The sequence below is a fragment of the Lutra lutra genome, chromosome 9 (assembly GCF_902655055.1).
Source record: "Lutra lutra chromosome 9, mLutLut1.2, whole genome shotgun sequence".
NCBI classification, from domain to species: domain Eukaryota; kingdom Metazoa; phylum Chordata; class Mammalia; order Carnivora; family Mustelidae; genus Lutra; species Lutra lutra.
The window spans coordinates 45,001,141-45,025,430 of NC_062286.1; the positions used below are offsets into that span (position 1 = coordinate 45,001,141).

At 37.2% G+C, this 24,290-nt stretch overlaps 1 protein-coding gene across 8 annotated transcripts in view; it reads right to left on the reverse strand.

The window, feature by feature from the left end:
• Nucleotides 1–24,290, reverse strand: part of CTNNA2 (catenin alpha 2) — a 1,136,606-nt gene that overhangs the window by 237,758 nt on the left and 874,558 nt on the right. For all 8 annotated transcript variants that reach the window (XR_007130146.1, XM_047745913.1, XM_047745910.1 and 5 more), the window contains one exon: nucleotides 19,772–19,924. Coding sequence is in view for 7 of the 8 variants with exons in the window: in XM_047745913.1 (XP_047601869.1) it covers nucleotides 19,772–19,924 (153 nt within the window). In the remaining variant the exon portion in view is untranslated. The remainder of the gene's footprint in view (nucleotides 1–19,771; nucleotides 19,925–24,290) is intronic.

Genomic DNA, 24,290 nt, shown 5'->3' on the forward strand with positions numbered 1-24,290 from the left:
TCTTACAAAAGTCACAAAAACTAAGTTGAAGTGGATTAAAGTCTTCATTGTGAGACCTGAAACCCTCCCAGAAGAAAACATAAGGAAAAAGCTCCTTGACTTTGGTCTTGGCAATGATTCCTTGGATAAGACACCAAATGCGCAGACAACAAAGGCTAAAATAAACAAGTGGAACTACATTAAGCTGAAAAGCTTTTCCACTGCAAAGGAAACAGTCAGTAACTTGAAAAGGCAACCTATAGAATGGGAGAAAAATTTGTAATCACCTACCTGATAAGGGGTTAACACCTAAAATATATAAAGGATCCAAAATATATAAAGGATATATATATATCCTTTAATATATAAATATTTCCAAAATATATTTTGATAAATATATATCCAAAATACATAAAGGAACTCATATATAGAAGAAAACAAATAATCAAATAAGTTTTTAAATGAGTTAAGGACCTGAATAAATATTTTTCCAAAGAAGATATAAAAATGATCAACAGGTAAATGAAAAGGTGCTTAACATCACTCATCACCAGGGAAATGCAAATCAAATCCACAATGAGATATAATTCCCCACCTGTTAGAATGGCTAATACCAAAAAGGCAAGAGGTAAGTGCTAGAGAGGATGTGGAGAAAAGGAAACACTTGTACACTGCTAGTGTGAGTGTAAACTGATTTAGTCACTATGGAAAACAGTATGGAGCTTTCCCCAAAAGTTAAAAATATAACTACCATATGACCTAGTAAACCCACTCTGGGTATATATCTAAGATAAATGAAATCAGTATCTTGATGACATAGCTGCACCTCAATGTTCATTGCATCATTATTCACAATAGCCAAGACATGGAAACAACCTAAGTTGTGTTTTGATGAATGAATAAAGAAAATGTATGCATTTAATAAGTGAATATATATATATTTTATATATATATATATATATATATATATATATATATATATATATATATAATACATAGAAAATGCATATATGTTATTGAGCCATAAAAAGAGAAGGGAATTCTCCCATTTGCAATAACATGCGTAAAACTAGAAGACATTATACTAGGAGAAAAAAGCCAATCAGGGCTTTTTTTTTTTTTTTTTTTTTTTTTGCCAACAAAACTACACGGTACCACTTACATGTGGAATCTAAAAAAACCAATTTCATAGAAACAGAAAATAGAATGATGATTGCCAGTGACTGGGGGGGAGGGGAAGATATGGCACAAAGTTTTAGATACAGGATAAGTTTTGAGGATCTAATGTACAACATGATGACTATACTTAATATGGTATTATATACTTGAAAGTTGCTGATATTTTAGGTGTTCTCACAGAAAACAAAAAGTTAACTATGTGAGGTGATGGAAGTGTTCATTATGTTGACTTTGGTAATCATTCCACAATGGGTATGTATATCCATCACATTGTACATTTTAAATATACTCAATCCTATTTGTTAATTATTCCTCAAAAAAGGTGGACCAAAAAAAAAAAGACATTGCCATTTCCTGTGTACCAGGACTCTAGGAAAAGAGGATTGGCTTTTCCCTAGCTCTGTGTTGCCATGTTTTAGAAGTGTGAATACCCGTTGTACTTTTTAATCACTCTATGATTGTTAAATCTTCTAAGAAAATATATGCAGGCTGTTTGGGTAATTATAATATGATTGTAACCATATATAACATCCAAATGAAAGGAAAGCATAGTGGATACCTTACTAAACCCCAAATCCACTCTTTTCCAGACTTTGCTCAATGGTCATTTTCTCTCCTTAGCCTTTTCTGACAACTCAAATGAAAATTGCAACCCCCACCCCTAATCTCCATTACTGCTCTACATCTGCTCCTTCCATAGCACTTGTGCCTTCTAATTAGTAAATAAGTCACATATTTATTTTGTCTATCATTTATTATCTCTCTTCCACAGTTAGAATTAAGTTCCCCAAGGGCAGAGATTTCTGTTTTGTGCACGGACACATCTCACATGTTCAGAACAGTATCTGGCACTTAGTAGGTGCTCAGTTAATACTGGCTGCATGGAAATGAAATTAGGATGGTAGAAATTTGACTATATAATCATGTCTGTTATCAATTAGCAGTATGGCATCTCTTGGGAAAGCAATTTGCCTTATCTTCCTCACTGGACTTTTCCAAGAATCAAATGCATATTGATGAAAGTGTCTTTGAAAAATATAAAAATATTAAATATTAAAATGCCATACAAACACTAGATGTTATTGTCAAGCACAGCTGCATACAATGCTTCATTTATTCCAATAATTTCCACCTTTTTTTGCAAATATCTTAACATTAAAATGCATTGGTAGAAAGAAAGATAAATTGATGATGAATTTTTCCTGACTGCCTTCGTTGCTAAGGTAAATCACTAGTTATATTAAGACACCCTGGCTGCAGTTGATGCAGCTGGCAACAGGCCCTACGTAGTCAAGGAATTATTCAGACTTGGAAGAGTCTAGCTCATAATTGCATGATATATTCAATATCATTATTGTCCTCACTTCCCACCCCTACTGTGTTCACTCATATACTTTTCAGTGAATATTTTATTATTAAAAATAGAAAGGGATTTTAAAAATATATATACCTCAAGTGGCAGTGGCAACAGGCTGGATCACAGAATGTCAGTTGCTCAGGCTAGAAGTGATAATTCTAGATGGAGAACAGGAAGTAGTGGTCAGTGTAGTACTCACCCTTCACCCCACTGTGAGCCCTTTCAGCTAACAGAGTCTTATGTAGGAAATCTTTCAGATTGCAAGTTGAGTACCTTAACATGGGTAAGAAGTGTGTGATGGAGGGGTGTGGGGCTGGGTTGGAGGAACACACAGTGGCTTCATGGGTTAGCAGATAGTGGTGAATCCTGAGAGGAAAAAATACAGGTGTCTGCAAGTAAATTACAGAAGAGTGAAGACCTCACATGAGTCTCTTTCCAACACATAAGAAATGGACAGTATGAAGAATACCAAGGTCATCATGACTGACCACAGGAGCCCGAATTGGACTTAAGTGTTGGAGGAACTTTTTAAGGCAGTCATGCTTGCTCTATGCAATACACTTGGAAAGGCTAAGAACTTTTTTTTAAATGTGTAAAAATTATCTGCCAGAAAAAAAAAAAGAATTAGTCATAACTGAGAGCACTAGAAAATTCACCCCTGAGGTATGCAATTATTGGCTTAAACAACAAGTAAAAACTGAAACATAAATCCTTCAAAACAGATACGAAGGTAAATATTTCTGCCCTTTTTATCATAAAGAAAAGCCAAACGGTATCTTTTATGGACTGAGTTATGTCCTCCAAGTTCATATGTTGAAGCCTTAACCTTTAGTACCTCAGACTGTGGCTATATTTGGGAATAGGGGGTCTTTAAAGAAATGATTAAGTTACTGGTAGAGTAACCCCTAAACCAAGCCCTAAACCTCTCGGACCTTCAGCCCCCAGAACAGGGAGAAAATAAATTTCTGTTGTTTCAACCACTCAAAATGTGGTATTTTATTTTAGCAGCCCTAAAAAATAAATACAGTGCCTATACCTTAGGATTGTCCATTTGTTATCTATTTGATGATAACAAATAGATTTGGAATACATGCCAGGAAAAAAATTGCCAAATAAATAAATAGATTTGGTAAATATGCACTGACTTATTACTAATTATGCACCTTCTGGGTTGCCTTTGACAGGGTAATTTGGAGGCAAATAGTTTTTAGGAAGTCGAATGCCATGACATTTGAAACTTTATCCATATTTTAGCCTTAAAAAGAATAAGGTTGATTTAAAGTAACCACCCAAAACATTACTTCCATCGTTGTCATCCCCTTTGGTTGTTTTCTATAACCAAGTATTTGCCTGAGCAAATGGCAGGAGAGAAGGCTCAGAGATAGCAAGTTTGTCATGTGTCAGAGCACTGAGGAAAGCTATTAATTGCATGGGAGTTTGTGGAGTTTTTTTCCCCTTTTTAAGAAAGTAAGAGAAAGACAACAGAGGCAGATTGAGACCAGGCCAATCTGGGGAATTTCAACCAAAATTTAACTGTCAAAGAACAAGCGTTTATTGAGCATGTGTGTGATGTCTTGCTCCATAGTCTTATTTAATAACTGGTCCTGAAGCTTACTGGTGACATGGAAGAGGGTGGCCCTTGTCATCTCCCATATTCTTCTCTGTGCGCATCTCTCCAAGCATGTTTTATCTACCTACCTTCTCCTCTAATACCTTTACCTGTCCTTTTTCATCAGAGCCTTAGTTTCAGCCAGCTGCCTCAGTGCAAAGAAATCAGTGAGAGAATCCTAATGAGGTATTTCTATTGAACAACTTTTGGAAGTCGTTTCACGCTATTAAGACATTCTTTAGGTGGTGAGATTTTTAGGAAACATTAAAGATCATAGGGAAATTGTCTGGGACAAGTTTTCACCAACCTACTTATGGGGACAGAAATTAGTGAGAGTTTGGAGTAACAGCAATTTCAGATGTAATTATAATTAAGAAATAGAACTTCAACCTATTTCTTCTGTCATCCGGTCATTTTATTCAGATAAAATAATGTGTATTACAAACTCACCAATGTAGGTAAGGAGCACTAAATGTACACAATTAAATTTATGGTATACATACTTATTTTCCTTCAAGATTACAGAGAAGTGATCTTGACTAGGGACTCTTTTGTCCAGGGATCTATGGTGACTTCTGTAGCATTTTTGGTTGTCACAACCGGAGGACAAGGTACTACTGGCATCTGGTGGGCAGAGTCCAGGGATGCTGCTAAACATCCTAGAATGCACAGGAAAGCTCCTCATAACAAAGATTTATGAGCATAAACGGCCAATAGGGAAGAAGTCGGGAAACCCTACTGTAATTATATTTTCTTCATTAACCACCTCGATCTTCATAATCTCTATGCATGTATAAAATTTCACTCAGAGGAGATCAGCTCTTCTAAAGTCATGATCACCCACATGTTATTCCATAATGTTATGCCATCCCAAGTATACCACTGTAACAGCTACTAAGGCACTAAGTTTCTGCAAAATCGTAAATTACTTTGAACAAAGAGTTGAGTCCTTTGAAAGCTTTTGTGGAAGATAACTTAATAAGTTATTGTGGCTAGGAAATGACAAGCAACTTTGTGAAAATGAAAACCTCACTTAACTGACGTCCTCCTTGGAGGAAAACTTGTAATGGAAATAGTCACTTCACAGTGAAGTTCTCCAAGACAGGCTGAAGAAATGTACGTTTCAATATTCTCCTTGTGGATTTATACTTGGACTTTTCAGGGCTAGAAAATCACTTGTACAAATGTCATTGGTACTTCTTGACCGTGAGAAACTATTCAGAATTCTGCGGCAGCCATTTATTGATGGTATTTGAGCAAAAGCTCTTCCTCCAAAACTCTAGTGAAGCAACTGGGACAAAGGCTGAATTGTTTTCATTTTGAGAAAAGCAATTGTTACTCTCAAAATTCCAGGCAAAAATCAAACAAAGAGAATTCAGTGCATATTAGATTCCTCCCTCCCTCAAGGGGGAAAAAAAAAAAATCAAGGGAGGTAATGGGCAATAATACAACCAGTATTTGTAGAAATACAAGGCATTAAAACCTACAGATATATTTAATGCCCATTTAAAGGGTTTCTGGTGATAGGAGGACCATGGGGATAAATAACAGAGGTCAAACAGAGTGTATGAAGTCAATGAGAGGGCGAAATGGTCCTCAAGGCAAAATTCAAGGGCAAAGAATTAGCAAGATTCCAATTCAGGAAACTGAGTTGTGTCAGGTAGAGCAGTTAGTGGAGGAAACCAGATTCCCTGCCTTCCTGCCCATTAAATCTTCCTCTCCCCAATTTCCTCCAATACAAAGCCTCCAGTCTTCCTTCTTCTGCCCTGAGCTTCTGACCTTGCCATGACAGTCTGAACCACACTTCTTGCACTGTTCCTAACTGTATTTCCAGCTTCCTCTGCAACAATGTGACCTGTCCTCAATCCCTGACTACCCCTTCAGTGAGGGTCTGGCTAGGTCTTTGTCAACTCTATACTTTGCCTGAGTGGGGATGAACCCAAACTTCTTCCCCAGATGGATATGTTAGACCCTTGGGGACAAAGACCTGCCTGGAGTCATGTTTTTAGAATGGGAATGTGAGAAATACACTAGTTTGAATGTAAATTGCATTTTTTTTTTTAAGCTCCATGTAACAGATACTTGAAGGTGCCTACTTGAAAAGACTTGACTTTTTGAGCTACTTGATTATGGGATCAAAACAGCCTCCTTAGCTGGGTGTTGCAGTGGAATAGGTCAAATCACTGTCTATTTTTAGCTTATAAAACTACTGATCCATAGGAAATTCTGCTGCCCCACTGCCGTTAACAACCTCCAAGCTTCTGTCTCCACATGGAAACTGTCATAACATTTTATAAAAAGTCTGCAACACTATTCCTCATACAGGCAGTCTGAAGTGCATTTTTGCCCATACGTTACAGGCTTCAACGTCAAAGCATCTTGTGTTTTGAAATTAAGTTACAAACCAACCTTTTTAGAAAATTTAAAATAAGAAAACAAAAAATAAGAAAAACTATGTGGGTGGGTGAGGGAAGCCAGTGGGACTGATGCCTTGGATCCTTCCACATAAACCTGGTAAAGGAGTCATTCACTCAGGACATTCTAGAGATTTCAAAAAATATGTTTGTGTTTTTAGGCTTCTAAGAAAACATTTAGGAAAGATAAATCATAGGCTCTTATTGTTTTAGCATAGAAAAGAGCAATTTGTCAGTCTAAGTAAGAAACTATATTTTGGTGGCAACTGGTATCATATGAAAACATTGACTCAATTCCCAGGTACCTTGGGTATGTGAAATTCACACGCTGTGGCAACTCTAGTATAATGTCTGAATAGGAGGGCAGCAATCTGGTTGGAAATGGCAATGGGCAAATTTCTGGAAGGTGCATTTGTATAACAAGCAGTTTTTACTTTGGTTTTGTATTAAAGGTCAATTAAACAATTTTTCCCCCTAAAGATGTTCATACTGTATCTTACATATGATTGAAAAAAATATGTGTTCTTTAGATCAAGGAATGCATGTCTATATCTAATATACATACCCACACACTCATATATGATAGAGTAGCTTTGAGGGGCAGAGAATACTTTTTGGAGATTGGAGTGGGACACGCTATAGAATGCCATACCACCTGCTGTTCCTTGGGACCATTCATGACTATTGACTTTCACCAGCAGGCACTAATAAGCCTGCAGGAAAGGGGGGGAAAAAGATGCAAGATTTTAATTCATATAAATAAATTATCTCATAAGCAATTTGGCTAATATGCAGATTTTTCTCTGTGGCAGGCATTGACTTCTATCCTTTCTTTGGTTCCCACCTACATAATCACCAAGTTGATTAACAGCCATTCAAACCTATCTTGCAGATACTGGGTCAGTCACAGTCACAGATGAAAGCCATGGGAGTATGATAAGTAGTGATGGAATACATATATTTGGTTACTTGATGCCCCAAGGTAGCTTAGCCAACTATACACCAGGCTTCAATTTTATGTTTACTTGAGTCAAGAGGGCACTAATGAACTATTGCAGTGACATGTTCTACTCATAGTCCCCAAATTCCAGTTTCAATCACATATCTATTCTAGAACAGGACAATTATTTGAGCCTTCCCTTTTCCTAGAATCTGAAATCACGAAAGGTCCCTAGAATACAGAATGTCAGAGATGGACAGGACCTAAGTGGTGAGGTACCTGATGCAAACTATTAGGGTCAGAGGATTACAGTGATTTGATCATTCTCACAACTGGAGGGTAGATCTTTACACCATCAGAGAAATTCCAGTCATCAGATGCAAAGCACCCAGTGTTGATTTTTTTTTTAAAGATTTTATTTATTTATTTGACAGAGAGAGATCACAAGTAGACGGAGAGAGAGAGAGAGAGAGGGAAGCAGGCTTCTTGCTGAGCAGAGAGCCCGATGTGGGACTCGATCCCAGGACCCTGAGATCATGACCAGAGCTGAAGGCAGCGGCTTAACCCACTGAGCCACCCAGGTGCCCCCCAGTGTTGATTTTTAAGGTAAGGGTTGAAAGTACATATATGCTGAGCCTCAGGCTGGCCACAGGGCTCTGTAAAGTTAAACTCCATAACCTTCTAAAGTTAATGGAGTAGCAGTTATCTGAAAACATTTTAGTTCAAAAGAGCAATGCCCCAACATACCATTCCTCTCAAACTATAGCTCCAGGCTGGCCAGGGGGCTTTGTGATCTAAAAAGCCCTTAGCACTAACAAAGACTGAACACATGAGCATCAAAAGTGTTATTTTCTGGGCAATTAAAAACTTCTTCATATTAAAAAACACACACATCATTTTTAGTGGAGCTCAATTTTTCATTTTTTTGCACTGATGGGTCTGACCTTAATAATGTAAGGTTATACTACACAGCAAAGTCTCTGAATTAGCTGGACTAAATATACATCCCTTTAAACAGTTGCAGAAAACACAACTAAGGAGAAAATACACACACACACACACACACACACACACACACACACACACATAGAGAGAGAGAACAGTTACTCCTTACATGGATGATGAAAAAATAAAACTCATTATTTAGTAGGACAAAAGACCAAACATCTCCTACCCATCTGCAGCAGTGACACTGAACGTCACCTTCCAAAGTCTGATCTGGCAGCACCACAATCACAGCCCAGACCCCGGGTTCTTCAGAATCTTCCTAATATACAATACTATTATTTTCTCTCAACTTTGGAGAGTAGACTAAAAGAATATTAATATAGTGCTAGGTTAAGATATTATTTTGGTGAGGACAAACTGGTAATAAATGTAAAAGGCTAATGACCATAACTATAAATATATATACATGAATAGAAAAGGAGAGAGGGGTACCAGGAGGCAATACTTTGTCACTCACTTGTCAGCTGGTGATTTGGATGACTTTGGTCATGCTGCTTTTAGTTTCCTTGGGCCTCATTTCCTAATCTGCAAAACTATGGTATTGATGATTAAAGCACCTACGTGTAAAGAGGACTAAGAGACTACTATAATATCTAGCATAGAGAAGCTAAGTGTTGATTATCTTTCCTCTTCTTAGGTATGGGCAATATAGTTAACTGGCCTCCCTTTTCTGGACATTTCTTCTAAGTATACTTACCTCATCTTTTGGATGAATTTTGGGGGTAGGTCATGGTAGGACAAGTTTTTATCCAGATGCCAGGAAATCAAGAAATGTGGAAATTAACAGTCATCTTACATCTAAAAAATAACTTGACTTCAAAATATGGCCTTGCACTTTGCATATCGACTATGTTGTAAAGATTGAAATGTAACCCGGAAGTGTTTACATTATGTGGGTAGTTAACTCAAGCAACGCAGGAGACCTCTGACATGAAATATTTAAAATCTTTAGAATCTGCGATTTGCAAGCAACCTTAAAAGTCCATGGGAATTAATAATTAAAGTGGGCATAAATGATGCAGGCTCTGGAGATGAAGATCCATGAAGCTAGTAAGTAAGCTTAACTTATGCCCAATACCAGTACCAAAAAGCAGCTTAGATTATCTGCCAGCTTAGATTATCTGGGTGTATGGGAATTCACTTGCAATAATATGTGTTACCTCCAGGGATGTGTACAGTCCAATATGGCTCCTCTCTGAAATGAGACTGGAGAGATATGGAACCTGTACAGAAATAGCTAAATTTTCAAGCAATTACTTTGGGGCCAGGCACTATACTCAATACTTACAAGGATAGGATTCTATTCTTTATGTACACCTTGGACAAGAGCCTGGGGACAGTGTTGCCCAGGAGTTAACAGCATGGTCCCTGGAGTCTAGCTGTATGACATTGGGCAAGTTATTAAGCTTCTTGAAACCTCAGTCTTCTCATCTGTAAAATGGAGTAGAAAAATAATAGCTACTTCATTAGGTTGTCAAAAGCATTAAATAAGGTAATGAGAGCTTACAAAGAACCCTAGCCCTATATTTAAATGATTTTTTTTTTTTTTTAAGTTTTCATTTATTTGTGAGAGAGAGAGAACACAATCAGGGAGAGTGGCAGGCAGAGAAGCAGGCTCCCCGCTGATCAAGAAATCCCATGCAGGACTCAGTCCCAGGACCCTGGGATCATGACCTGGGCTGAAAGCAGATGCTTAATCGACTGAATCACCCAGGCATCCCTAAATAATTATTAAGAGTTTTAGGTGAATGCTAGAACTTTTTGGTAATGTTTATTGTGTGCTATAGGAAAAATTGCATAATATGGCAGATTTTAGGAATCAGGGAATTCAAAGAGGGATGGAGTTGGACTATATACACTTCTTCAAGACAGAAAAAAAAATCTGTAAGTTTAACATGTGCTTAAACTGAACAAAACAGCTCTTTATAAAATATTATGATTTTCAGATTTGTTATGGCTCAATTACTTGAGAAATTCCACAAATTCAGTTCAAATGTACTAATTGGATTGGGGAGGGCAGCACTGAGAAAAAAGATGATAATATTCAGTTTGTACTTTAAAAAAAAAAATGCATGCAGATCCAATTCCATCAATGTAGTTTCTGATGCAGCTTTTCTTGATTTTCTTTTTGGTTCACAGTTTGAATCAAGACCCTATAATTTGAAAAGTTCTACTGTATTTATTTAAACCCAAGATATTTGTGTAGGGTTTTCAGGATCACCCCTATCAAGAAGCTCTAGGCAGAGCTAATCAAGAACCAGTCTGACAATGTAGGCTATGTTTTTTAAGAGTTCCAGGTGATTTCACTGATGCCTCATGTCCAAAGTTCATCCAGACTCCTGTCTGTCTCACAGCCTAACATCCAACACATTGGCTCAACCCTGGAACTATAACCCAAACCTAAGCACTTCCGCCTACACCTCCACTGCCTCTCCTCTAGTCAGAGCACCAATCCCTTGCTGGATGATTGGATCCTTTTATCTATTCTCCCTTTTACTTTTGTCACTCTCCTGTACATTTCCCAGAGAGTAGCACAGTAATTCTCAAAATGGAAGTCAGATCATGTCATCCTTTGTTCAAAGCCTTCAATAGATTAAAATATCTGAGCAAAATACAGTCTTTACACCCAGCCCTCAATCTCATCTCTGAAATGTCTCCTCTCCCTCTGACCTGCAAGCACACTGGTCTCTTTGTTCTTGATCAAGCATGCAAGTACACTGCTGCCTTGGGGGTCTTGGCTCTTTCCGTTCCCACAATCTGGAATGTTCTTCCACTTCCTTCAGGTCCCTGCTTAGTACTCATCTTAGGAGACAATCCTCTTTGCCCACACATGCCCTCCTTCATCTTTCTTTATCTACCTGCTCTGTTCTATTTTGATCTTCAGCACTAGGCTCCCCCTTACTTATTGTACATAATTGTTCTCTGTCCTTGCCAAAAGAACGCATGCCCCATGAGAGCAGGAAGTTTACCAGGCTTTGTTGGTTATATTGCCAGCAACTGTCAGCACCGGTGTGTTTGTTTTGTTGCTGAATGAATTTTTCTGAATGAAGTGGAAAGACTAATTGAGAAAAGCTATTTACTCAAGGCTGAAACAGAAGCAGTGTGTGCTTTACTGGTGATCATATTAGCGATTCTGAATATTGGGATTTGTCCCTTATTTCAAACCTTCCACTTGCTACAGATACAAGTCTTGCTCTGCGTGGGGTGCTGCCATCCGTTGTAACTAAGAGGACGAAGCAGAGATTTGAGATCCCCTTGTCTAACTCACTACTATTACGGCCTTGATTGTGTGCTTTACTGTTCCAGAACCAGCTCCCTCTCCCATATCCTCAGTAACCAAGGATCAGGACAATCGCATGCTTGTGAGGTGGTGGGCAGGAAAGAAATGACAGCAGAGATAGGGGCCCTACCTCAGGAGCAGCGTGATGGAGTTTGTTCAACTTCTCCCATGCCAGCAAACAGCAAGCTTTCTACTTGGTAGAAATAGGTGATCTCCACATTAGTCCTCCTTAAATTTGGAATTCCTCCTTTATAGTAAGTTAGGGAATTAAATAAGCACAATGCCCCTTTAGTAACCCCAGAGGCACCTGTTTGGGGACCTACAGCCAGGCTATTAAAATATATTACCTCAGGAGTCAAAAAGTTGATGGTATCCCTGGCTGCATTTATTATTTTACTATTCTTTAGGCAACATCTGTTTATTGAATACCTGCTAGCTGTTCAGCCACATGCTGCAGTGTAGCTAGGAATCAATTAGACATGGCCTCTTTCTAAAGGAATTGCTAATCTAGCAAGAGAAATATCAGACAGTCATAGAGCTGGATGTGCACAAATCAAAAAATAAATAACGTTCCACAATAGCGAGACACGCAGGGAACTGATCCCATTTAGGGACGTGATGTTCAAGCTGAAAGCTGAATGGAAAGGAAGTGGTAGAATGGGGAGTCTGTCAGGAAAGAGACAGCACAAGCATAGGCCTAGGTGGGGGGAGGGGGGAGCTTGGCCCACCTGACAAGTGGAGGATGGCTTGTGTCAGGCTGATATGTTGTAGGAAATGGAAGAAGACAGGAAGACTAGCCTGGAGACTGAAGAAGAGACCAGATCATGCAAACCTTGCATAGTTCTTTAACAGGTTGGTCTTTTGCCTGAGAACAATAGGAAATCTCTGAATGGTCTTGGGCAGGGACACTACATGATTGATTTCCCTTTTAGAAGTTCACCCTAGCTCCTGCTGTGTGTAAAAGGGACTGAAGGAGGGCCAGGCAGATGAGGGAGAACTGGCAGCCATGGGAATACTGAGGTCCATCAGACAATAGCATGTGTAGCTTATATCCATACTCTTTTGGTACATATCATAGAGATGTAGGAGAAAGAAGAGAGGTGCATTGACTGTGTAGGAAAGCAATGGAAAGGGTAAAACCAGTTTGGAGGTTCTGAAAACAGCTGTATAGATTCTGAATCTCATTTTCCAGATTAGTTTTTATCTCCTTTGCAGCAATGATTATTTCGCCCTCATTTTCACCCCTACCCAGGCCACATTACTTTGGTACTAAGCTGCCATAGTTTGCATTCCATTCCTCCAAAAGCCTTGGAAAGAAGGTACAACAGGGGTCCTCTGATCAGCTCCACACAGCCTGAGAGTCAGCTCTGCCCTGAAGCCCTTAGCTAAATCTCAGAGGGGATGAGTTAGCTGGCTTTTGGAAATTAGGGAAAATAGCCACATTTAAAAAAAAAAAATTCATTTCTTCTGGTGATACTTCCTATAGTGGCTGATACTATAGACCACAAAGCATCAGAGCAGACCTGTTAAGTTGTCTTAATCAACAAACCCTGGTGTAAGTTCATCTAGTCTTTATTAAGTGTTACCAACACTATGGGGAAGAAAACCATATAATTTTACTTGTTAAGGCAATCACAAAAAGCCAAATTAACTTTTTTTCTGATCCATATTTTGCTAATATTTTATTTGCCTAAAACTGTCCTTTTCAGAGATTTTCTAAGGGTTACAACATTGTGCCATAGGTTGTGACACCATCCAGTCACTGTATCACATCAATCTCTATGAATAGCAAATACCAAATTGGAGGAAACTGGCCCACAAATATGAAAAAAAAAAAAATACAATTTGATAGAAAATTGAATATACTAGCGTGAAACTCAATAACCAAAAAAAAAAAAAAATTGAAAAGCTAAAATTATCACCATTGATTCATAGATTATTTTATGTATTCATTCATTCTCCATTCAAAATAATCTGATATATAACTCTTACATAATTTTCATTAATGGCAACTCAGAGCTCCATCAGAAGTTCTTAAAGAGATATCCAATGTGCCCAGGGAGGATCATGAGGGGTGTTTGGCAGAAGAAGGCACTAAGTGAAGGAATTGCAGGAAGTGGATGAGGCACCAAGATCATTATTGCAATTCAGTGAGAACTGTTCTTATTGAGGTACGGGAAGCTCAATATTTCCATAGAAAAAGAGATCTTGGACTAATAATATTAATGAAACAAACAAATAAAAAGTACCCACAAACTTATCTAAACCAGCTCTCTCTGGAATTTCTATGTCTAGCCCCAAAGGAGTAGCCAAGAAGAGACCCATGCTCCTGCTAAGTCTAACGAAAAATGCAGACTAAAAATCATTTCCTTGAAAGTACAGAACAGCTGCCAAAGGGCTCAAAACCTAGACTAGCTCAAAAAGAGATGCTCACTCAGGGGAGCCCAACTTTGTGCACTTCACTTCCTTCCCAGGAATTTGTTAATTCTTAGTGTTGGGAAAGAAACTGAGACACCAGATGGAAGGTAGCCGCTGAGAAGAAGAGAATTATTTAGAGTTTCCAACAATCTCATATACGGCTGGAGAGGCAAAAACTAGTGTTTGGGACAGCCAAGGAAGCAAAGGTCTCATGGAGAAGGGGGGTGGTTCAAGGACTGGCACTTGATCACAGGTTTTTTTTTTCTATTAAGTTACACATACCAACAGCCAAATTAGGGGCACCTCGGTGGCTTAGTTGGTTAAGCATCTGACTCCTGATTTTGGCTCAGGTAGTGATCTCAGGGTTGTGAGATCCGGCCCTGTGTTGGCTCTGAGCTGGATGTGGAGAAGGCTTAAGATCTTCTTTCTTGCTCACCGCCCCTCCCCCACTCTCTGCCCCTATCCACCCCATCCCCCGGGGTGGGCAGGAAGAAGCAAATTAAAAGAATCTGAAAAGCCAACTAAAATTTCAACCATATCATGATGGTGGGAAAACAAAAACTGGAGAAACTGCTTCCTAAATAAAGTGAGATACTTAGTAACACATCTGGTCCTCCTGCACCCCTAAAAGATTATTCCATAGGACTAGGGTAAAAGAAAGGAGGACTACACCTGTCAAGTGTATAAACTAGCCTCAAATCATTTCAGTCTTTGGATTGAAATGGTCTATATCTCCGCTGCCCTTTAATTTTTTAAAATTTTTATTTAAATTCCAGTTCATTAGCATACGGTGTAATATTAGTTTCAGGTGTCTAATTTAGTGATTCAACACTTCCATACAACACCTGATGCTCATCACATCTGCTGCACTTTAGAGAACAGTGAATCCTTTCTGGAAAGAGAAAATACTATCCAGACTCTATAGTCTGAATGTTGGTGTCTGTCCTCCAAAATTCATATGTTGAAATCCTAATATCCAATATGATGGTACTAGGAGATGGAGCCATGGAGACTCCAAGGTCATAAGGATGGTGAATGAATGGAATTAATGTTCTTAGAAAAGAGACTCCACAGAGATCCCTTACACCTTCCACTATGTAAGGACAGAGTGAGAAGGCGCTAGCTATCAACCAGGAAGAGGGCCTTCACCAGAATGTACCCGTTTTGGTGCCTTGATCTTGGGCCTCCCAGCCTCCAGAACTGTGAGAAATAAATTTCTGTTTATAAACCACCCAGTCTGTGGTATTTTCTTATAGCAGCCCAAACAGACTACAACATGGACCCTTTATACTTTTCCATACAAATGTTAGCCATTTAATAAAAAAATAGCTGACATATTTAAAAAAAAATCCATAACCAAGATAAAAATCAAGTAATAAAAACAGATGCCATGATAAAACCTGTCTCTATTTTGGAAACCTCACAGAACTCCATAATAGCTTACTTAAATTCAAATTCAATTAAATGAAACATGGCACATTCCAGTTATCCATCAAACATCAGGGGTGAGTCATAATGAAGATTTTTATTCCATTTTGAATGTTTGATGGCTGACCACTTTTAAGCCCCAGCTCTCCCCTTTCCATCTTGCCCCACAACTGCACAAGCAGCTAAGAAAGCCCACCTTTTTTTTGATGCCAGTAGGGAAGTTTGAACCATTCACACCCAGCTCCCACACAGAGGTCTCAACCCCAATCCACCTCCCTAACATGATAAAAACCAAAACCACTTTTTCTTCTTTGTGCTGAAACTACTATGGACTAGCATGGGTGCCTGCTCTGCTAGTCCTCAAAAGTCCCTTTTTGTGACGAATAAACCTGCTCATACCCTATTCCTAGGTGTGCTGCATCATCAGTCTTAAAATACAAGCCATTTTTTGTGTGTGGCTGGGGAAGAGATACCCTCTCTGGGGCAACCACAATACAGAAACAAAATTGACCCCAAAATTAAAGTTCTTTGACTTGGATTTTAAAAATAACTATGATTAACATATCTCTTTAAAAGAGAGGACCTAATAATGAATGTACTAGAGAACTGAAATCAATGAAAAAAAGTTAACTAGAAATTTAAAAATAATTGAATACAATAGATCAGTTTCAAGCATATTGGACACAGATGGAAGCAGGATGAGTAAGCTGAAAACTAGGTCAATAGAAAATAACCAGATAAAAGCATAGCTTAGGGAAAAATTAAGCCTTAAATGCATATATTACTAAAATAAGAAAGGCTAAAAATCAATGATGTAATTATATATTTTCAAAAGTTAGAAAAACAGTAAGATATACCAGAAGAAAGCAGAAAAAATATAAAGATAACAGCATAAACAGATAAATAGAAAACAAAGAAAATCTACAAAGCTTAAACTTGCATTATAGAAAATATTATTAAATTGATAAACCTCTTGCAAAACTAAGCGAGAAAAAAGAGAGAAGGTACCAATTATCACTATAAGGAATAAAAAATTTTTGTTAAATAATGATGCAGATACAAATTATTTTTAAAAGGAGAATATTATGGATAATTTTATATCAAACAATTAGAAAATTAAATAAAAATAACAAATTCCTAGACTATAACTTATTAAAGCTGACCTGAAAAGAAATGGAAAATTTAAATGGTCTTATGTTTAGTAAAAATAATTGAATCTGCAACTTGAAAACCTTTCTTCAAATAAACACCTATGCTTAGATTGCTGTGTCAGTGAATTCCTCCAAATGTTAAAAAGAAATAATAATAAGTAATGGCAATCTAACTCATTCATGTCTAAAAAATAAAAATAATTTTCTCCTCATTTTTTGAGGGAAAGCATAATTTAGATATCAACACTTCTGAAGGAGATTAAAGGAGACAAAAAATATATAATTGTCTTAAAATGTGCAGAAAACTTGTTTGAAACAATTTCATAATTTTAGTGAATGAATAATAAGAGAGAATTAAATTAAGCAAATAAAAATATCTGTATGAAGTCTACAACAACAATAGAATGAATGGTAACATCAAAATGTTCTCATGGAGATCTAGAAGTAACAAAAATACTAATTTCCACAGTATTATACTGATGGTCCTCGTTAGTGTAATAATGAGAAGGAAAAAACAAGGTAAAAGAATTGGAAAAGAAGAACTACAATGGTCATAATTCGCAGACAGGACAGTTGTATATACAGAACATCCAAAAGGAAACTGTCAAACTTCTGGAATTAGTAGATGAATTATCAAGGTCAATGGATATAAAATCAATATATTTACCAAATTTTTCACATTATAGACATAAACACCAAGGCCCAGAAAGATGTCCATTTCTATACAAGTACTTTCAAAATGAGAAAACTAGTGATTCTCAGTCTAGTGCTCCAGCTTTTGTTTTACAGGTATGCATCAGCAATCTAGCACTTGTTTGAAGGACATAAGCTATAGAAATGTTTTTTATTCCAGTCATCTCCAGTCAAACAGAGGCTAATCCCACATCTCAGTCCCTTCATCTCCTAGGCATCAAGACCTTCCAAAATGCTGCTGGCTATAGTAACCACCCAGAGGTAATGTAGGGGATAACTGAAGGAAGAAATGATTTTCTGAAACATGGAGTTCTGACTGACCTGAGCTTCTGTTTCTGCCACAAGTTCAGGATCAAGGATCATTCACAGTGGCTGGATACCCCTACAGTGAATCCTATAGATGGGGTGAGGGGCTGTAGTAAATGGGTCCAGGGTCTATCACAGGAGAAGGGAGAATGAGTAGACATGAGGGCTACTTTGGGCTCACATTTACACAGGCCATCAAGTTTGAACCACAAGCATTAACTCAAATGAGGCTATATATAGGATTACAGAGTAACACAAACAAGACTGGAAGTAGAGTATGGTTATCACACAACTTTAAACACATGTCCCTTTTTCTGTCCGCCATGCCTGTAACACACCATTAATTAATGTTTTCTATAAATTCTGCAATTATCTTGTAAACATTGAAGTTACATAAATGCAGTGATCTATCTCAATGTAAATGCTACTATTTTTATATATGAATATTTAAAACTTTTGTAGCATTCATTCAGCATTATTTCTTTTCTTCTTCCTCCTCCCCTTCCCACTCTACCCCTCCCCTTTTTATACCTTCTCTTTCTTAAAACAAGGAAGTAGCCAAGGCTTCCAAGGTCAGTCTTGGGGAGACTAGATTCCTCAATTGCCAAGTGAACGGGGACATATAGGTGGAATGTGAGGAATGACAGAGTGCTTGCCTCGTAGGTGGAGACAGAGCAAGAGGCTGCCTTGTTGTCATTAAGTAGGTCTATTTTTAGCTTCAGACTGGTGTTGCCTCAAGACACTGGGGTTATGGAGGGAAGCTCAAGGGTTTCATTATTGTGGCCTAGGGTTTTGCACACTCAACTTGATGACTGCTCTCATGGGTAACAATGGCTTAGCTTGTGTCCTAGAGGACCAGGGGCTCCCTCTGGGCTTGCCAGAGGACTTCCTGCTGGTCTGGTGTATTCAACCCCAGGGGAAACAGCAGTGCTGGAGTAACCAAAGAGCAAGCCAAGTCTGTGCTTAGGCCTTAATTACATCGGAACACAACCTTATCACTTACTCCAAAAAAAATGGAAAGGATTTCACATTTGTTATATTTATTCAGTGTTTAATTTTGCCATCTGAAGAAAACAAGAAATAATTTATTTTATTCTTAGCTTGCATTTAAGTTGCCTGTCATTTTGAGTAATTTCATTTTATCCTAAATTAAAGTGGAGATATACCAGAGTTTTGTTGTTGTTTTTAAGGGCTCAGAGCCTGGTCCTAATAACTATTCCCTAAATTTGCCAGGATCTTTTCCCCTTCTAGACTCTTCCTCTGGCACACACACACTTCCTATTTAACATCTCTTAGTTTCTATTAAGTCCCACATCACTAAATCCAACCTTTGCCAAGCTGTTGGTTTTCAGCTCCTAGATATAAGCAGCTTGATTATCATTTCACTTTTATTTTGTTTGTCTTAAATAGTATTTTTCAGTATTACATAGCACTATTCTGCATTTATAATACAACTCCCACAGGATTCTCTAATGCACAGAATATACTTGGAACTCTGAACTTGGACTCATCCTACTGCCTCAAGATCCTTCATCAGAAATCCCAGTATCTCTTTGGGAAGAGGGAGATGCTTTTTTCATAAACACATAATGCGATCAGGTAATCTAGGTTCAAGGCATGGAGAGGAATAAGGAAGAAGAAAAGGGTATAGTGTTGAAACCTCCACTTGGCAATTTTAATTCTATTCCCTCGAATCAAAGCTGGCATTCAGCACTCTGGAGCATCCCTTCTATCCCTCCTGTCTCAGTCTCCACCTATTTTTCAGGAAAATTAGGAGATACATTCCAGAACATGTTTATAGAATTGTGAGATAGAGAAAGGAGAGAATACTGAAAAGCTGCCTCTTCTGCAAGGGATAGAATAAGCATCAGAAGGTAAAAGAAAGATAGGTTCCAAGACTTTATTTCTTGAGGAAAACCACAGAAGGGTTATCTACCGAAATTCCAAGAGCCATATATGGGGATTAAACCCAACAATATATTCTACTCTTTAGGCTTCTCCTTACTTACCTCCACCAGCTTGTTGGCATGCTCACGGAAAACCTGGGCATATTCCTTCACTTCCTTCTCATTCCCACTCTTTGCAGCCTCAATGAGAACTAGTAAAGGGACATTGGTTTCCAAGAAAGAATCAGATATGTGATCCATCACTGCTTTCCGAAGCTGCAGTAAAAACAAAAACAAACACACACAATTAAGGGATAGAAGAATGGTATATTTATGACTCTATTACTCATTTAGCAACATGGATTAAATTACTGCCTGAGAATAAAAAATTTCTCTAAACTATGCCCAGTTCTCATTATCCATGGAAATAACGTCTCAACTCTTTTTAATTTTCCCAGTGCATATGATATCAAAGGAAAACAAAGAGAGATGACTAATAGATGCTTCTGAATTAACTGTATTATATGTCATTTTGAAAGTTACATATATGGTCTGTAGCTTAATACATTATAGGCCCGGCCCTCTCCTGTCAAAAGTCTATTTTCCTTCTTCATTGGCTTAAATGTCTCCCTTCAGAAAGTTCTGAATCATGATACAGCTCAAATACACAGGACTCATTTCAAGGCTCTTTAGAAAAAAGAAAAATCTAGGCATCAACCATCAAGTGTGGAGAACTTTAGATGAAGAGATTGGCCTTGAAGTCCCTCCTAAAACCTCACGTTTTTGCAGTAGCCTGCCCTTTCTGCATCCATTGTTTGAATCTGATTTGGTAGAAACATGAAACCTCTCATAATCTCAAAGTGTTATGATGATATAGTTGCAATGCTCCAGAAAGAAGTACTTAGACTTATTCTTCAAGGTAAGTGAAAACAAACATACCCAAATATCTAACAATGCATAATTAGATATCATTTCCACATTGTTAAAATGGGAAGCAGGGCAGCTATGTGAAAAAAAAAAAAGAAAGAAAGAAAGAAAGAAACCATACCTGGAAAATCACCTCAGGGCTGCTTTGCTCATTATTGTCAGGATGTATACACAAAGAAAACACCCAAATAAATGCAAGAGAAGATGGTAAATAATGTGTATGTTTTCCAAATAAGTATACCTATTCAGGAGTATGCAGGCAAATCTTTTGTAGGCTGATACATACATATTTATTGTTGGTCAAAAGAAGGAAGACTTTGAGCAAATCTCAGTTCCTTTTTGTGTTAATTACCATAAAATATGTATGTGTGTATATATAACTTAGTTTGGTTTACCTCTGAATTGGGCTTGATATTTCACTACATAAAATATATAAAGCCTATGCGAAGTTAACATTAGTCAGCTACTTATTTGGCAGCATGTGTTAAACTACAGCTCAGGAATAATGTGAGCTATTGGTGAGCTCATATATTCCACACACAATGTACCAGACACTCAAGTAAGATCTTTATATATAATATCATTTAATCCCCAAAACAACACCATAAAATAGGCACTATTCTTATACCAGTTTTTCAAATGAAGAAAATGGGACTGAGAAGTGTTAAATAACTTGTCTGCAATCATAGGGTAGTAAGTCGCAGTGCCCCCATAAGAAGATCTCAAGGGGACAGTGCAGTAAACACTTGAAACTGATCTGCCATGGCTGTCTTCCAGGACAGAGTCCCACATGAAGGAGAAACCATTGGGAGTATAATCAAAATTAAACTTGACAGGGACAATAGAGATAAAAGTAAAAGAAGGCCCAGACAAAGTATGGGAGAGGAGCAGAGAGCCAGGCTATCTCACCAATCAAGCTACCATATCTCTTAACATCACACAAAAATAACAGAAGTGAGAGCTCTGTGAAGCTAGAATAGCTAAGTGCATCAAGCCTCTTTCTAAACTTTCAAGGAGACTGAATTCACATAAAAATGAGCAACTTAAAAAAATTACCAACTTAAAATTATCAAGGTAAAAACTCATATAAAGTTATTACAAGAAAAATGAGAATAAAAAAATAGGATACATGACACACACATCCTAACACACACTGAAAGTATGCCAAAAACATATACCTATAAAGATTAAAACTGTAAACTATCTCAAATAAATTCAAATACACTAAAAAAAGATATAAAACATAAAAAAAGATACAAATTAGAAAAAGAAAAGATTATAGAATGAAGTCATGAAACTTTTTTAAAGATTTTATTTATTCATATGAGATTGAGAGGGAATGAGGAAGCATGAACAAGGGATAGGAAGCAGAGTCCCCACTGAGCAGGAACTCTGACCTGGGGTTGGATTCCAGGACACCGAGATCATGACCTGAGCTGAAGTCAGACTCTTAACTGACTGAGCTACCCAGGTGCCCCTAGATCATGAAATTTAAGAAAAATTTATAAATAAAAGAAAAAAATCTTTAAAAAAAAAAAGAGTAAAGAATGAATAAATACAATAGCAAATGCCTTAAGACAAGTGGAAAGAGAAAAGAAGGAAAACATTTAAAATCCAAAAGATGGGCGCCTGGGTGATATCATCAGTTAGGCATCAGACTCTTGGTTTTGGCTCAGATCATGGGCTCTGGTCATGATCTCTGGGTTGTGAGATCCAGTTCCATATTAGACTCTGCTTGAGTTTCTCTCTCCCTCCCCTGTTCTCTCTCTATCTCTCAAATAAATAAATAAATCTTTAAAATAAAAGAAAAAAAATCTTTAAAAATTTGAGAAAAAGTGACAAATACTGAAGATAGATTTAAAAAAATTAGTATATGGGTATCAGAGGTCCATGAAAAAGAAAATCAAAACAAGAAAACATAACAAATACTAAAAATTATAACTCATAAAAACTTTCATATACATATAAACTACATTCTGAAAGGACATGTCATGTACCAGAGAAGACTGATACATATTGTCTAGCAAAATAACTGGATTCTAAAAAATAAACAGGGGAGGAAGTTCTTGTGCGTTTAGCCAAATAGAACACATAACTTATAAAGAAAAGGAAATTAGATGATCTTCAGACTTTTCAATAGCAAAACTTTATACCAGAAGAAAATGAAATACCTTAATTTAAGATACTCGAGGAAAAAAAATGTGAGCTAAAAATTTTATAGCCAGCAAAACTGACTTTGAAGAACATAAGGCATAGACAAAATTTGATCAATGTGCAAGAACTCAGAAAATATTGTTCCCATAAGACTTTGTCAGGGAATCTGTTAGAGAAGGAATTTTAGCAATCAAAATAACTCAAAAAATATCAATATGAAACTGACAGTGAGCATTAGATATATACTTGTTGATAGAACTAAGAATATATGGCGACTCAAAGAGAGAGATTATCATATGAAGTAATTACATGCTCTGACAGTGAAGACATTGTACAACACAATAAAAATGCGAAGAGAAAGGGAAGAGGATATACAAAAATATTTTAACCATTTTATGTAGTTTTAATTATAGTGGTAGTATGAATATTATTGTTCCTAACTATTGTGTTCAAAGGTAGAATAAAACAAATAATTAGGAAAATTTATCTCTTATCTCCTTTGTCTTTGTTAATGAGGAGTATTGGTGTAGAAGAAAGAAGATAAAATACAGAAGGGGTTTAGGAAATAGCCCATAATCCTAGATCTGAAGAAATATCAATATGAACACAAGATTTTAAATTAAACTAAACACACACTATTTCCTAGTTCTATCCAATGAAAAGGCTTAAAAACAATGGCTAACCCAGTAACAGTGAACATTTTGAAATACAGTTTTCCACTAAAACAGACCAGGGCTTCTTGAGGAAATAGTTAGTACTCCGAGGCTGAAATACACCAAGAGGCCTGAAATATCTTATTATGCCAAATAGCAAAGAGCTATCAAAGACAGCTAGAATCATGTAAAAATAACTCAGGAGCCTCCCACTTGGCCAAAGATTAGACAATTTGAACTTCACAAAAAAATCCAGTGGATTGAAACCCATCAAATATATTTAAATACAGAAGTTTATAATGACTAAAACAGGAAAAGAAAAAATTAGCTGGTCACCTTTAAAGGATGACAAGGAACTGATTCATTTCTCTTGAAAGAATCAAGACTATATCTTGCCTTTCCTATATAAAGTTCTTCTTCTTTCTTCTTCATGAAGAAACTGTTTTAAACTTCCTTCGCTTAAATGAAAACAGAATGATAGAATACCACCATTTTGCAGCCTTTAATGAATTAAAAAATCAAGGCAATGAACACCAGTGGTTGAAAGTATCACACACACACACAAAAGACAACCAGACGCTATGTACCTTCTGATGAAATGGCACAATCCCAACTATAGTGTTGTCAAAGGGATCAAACCTGAAATGGGTAAAGGATCCCCCTAGTGATTTACAGAAAATACAGAATAGCATATGGAACTGTACCACACGCATCTAATCAGCCAAATGCAAACTGTGGAAAACTTACAGTATAAGCCATCCGTGTTCTTCAACAGATGGATTATAAGCAAGAGAAAGGGAGGAAAGAGGATGCAGTAGATTAAGAGACTAAAGAGATATATCCCAAAATGTGGGCAAAACTAAACTGTACCATCTGATGATGTACATTAGGGTGATTAAACCACAAAG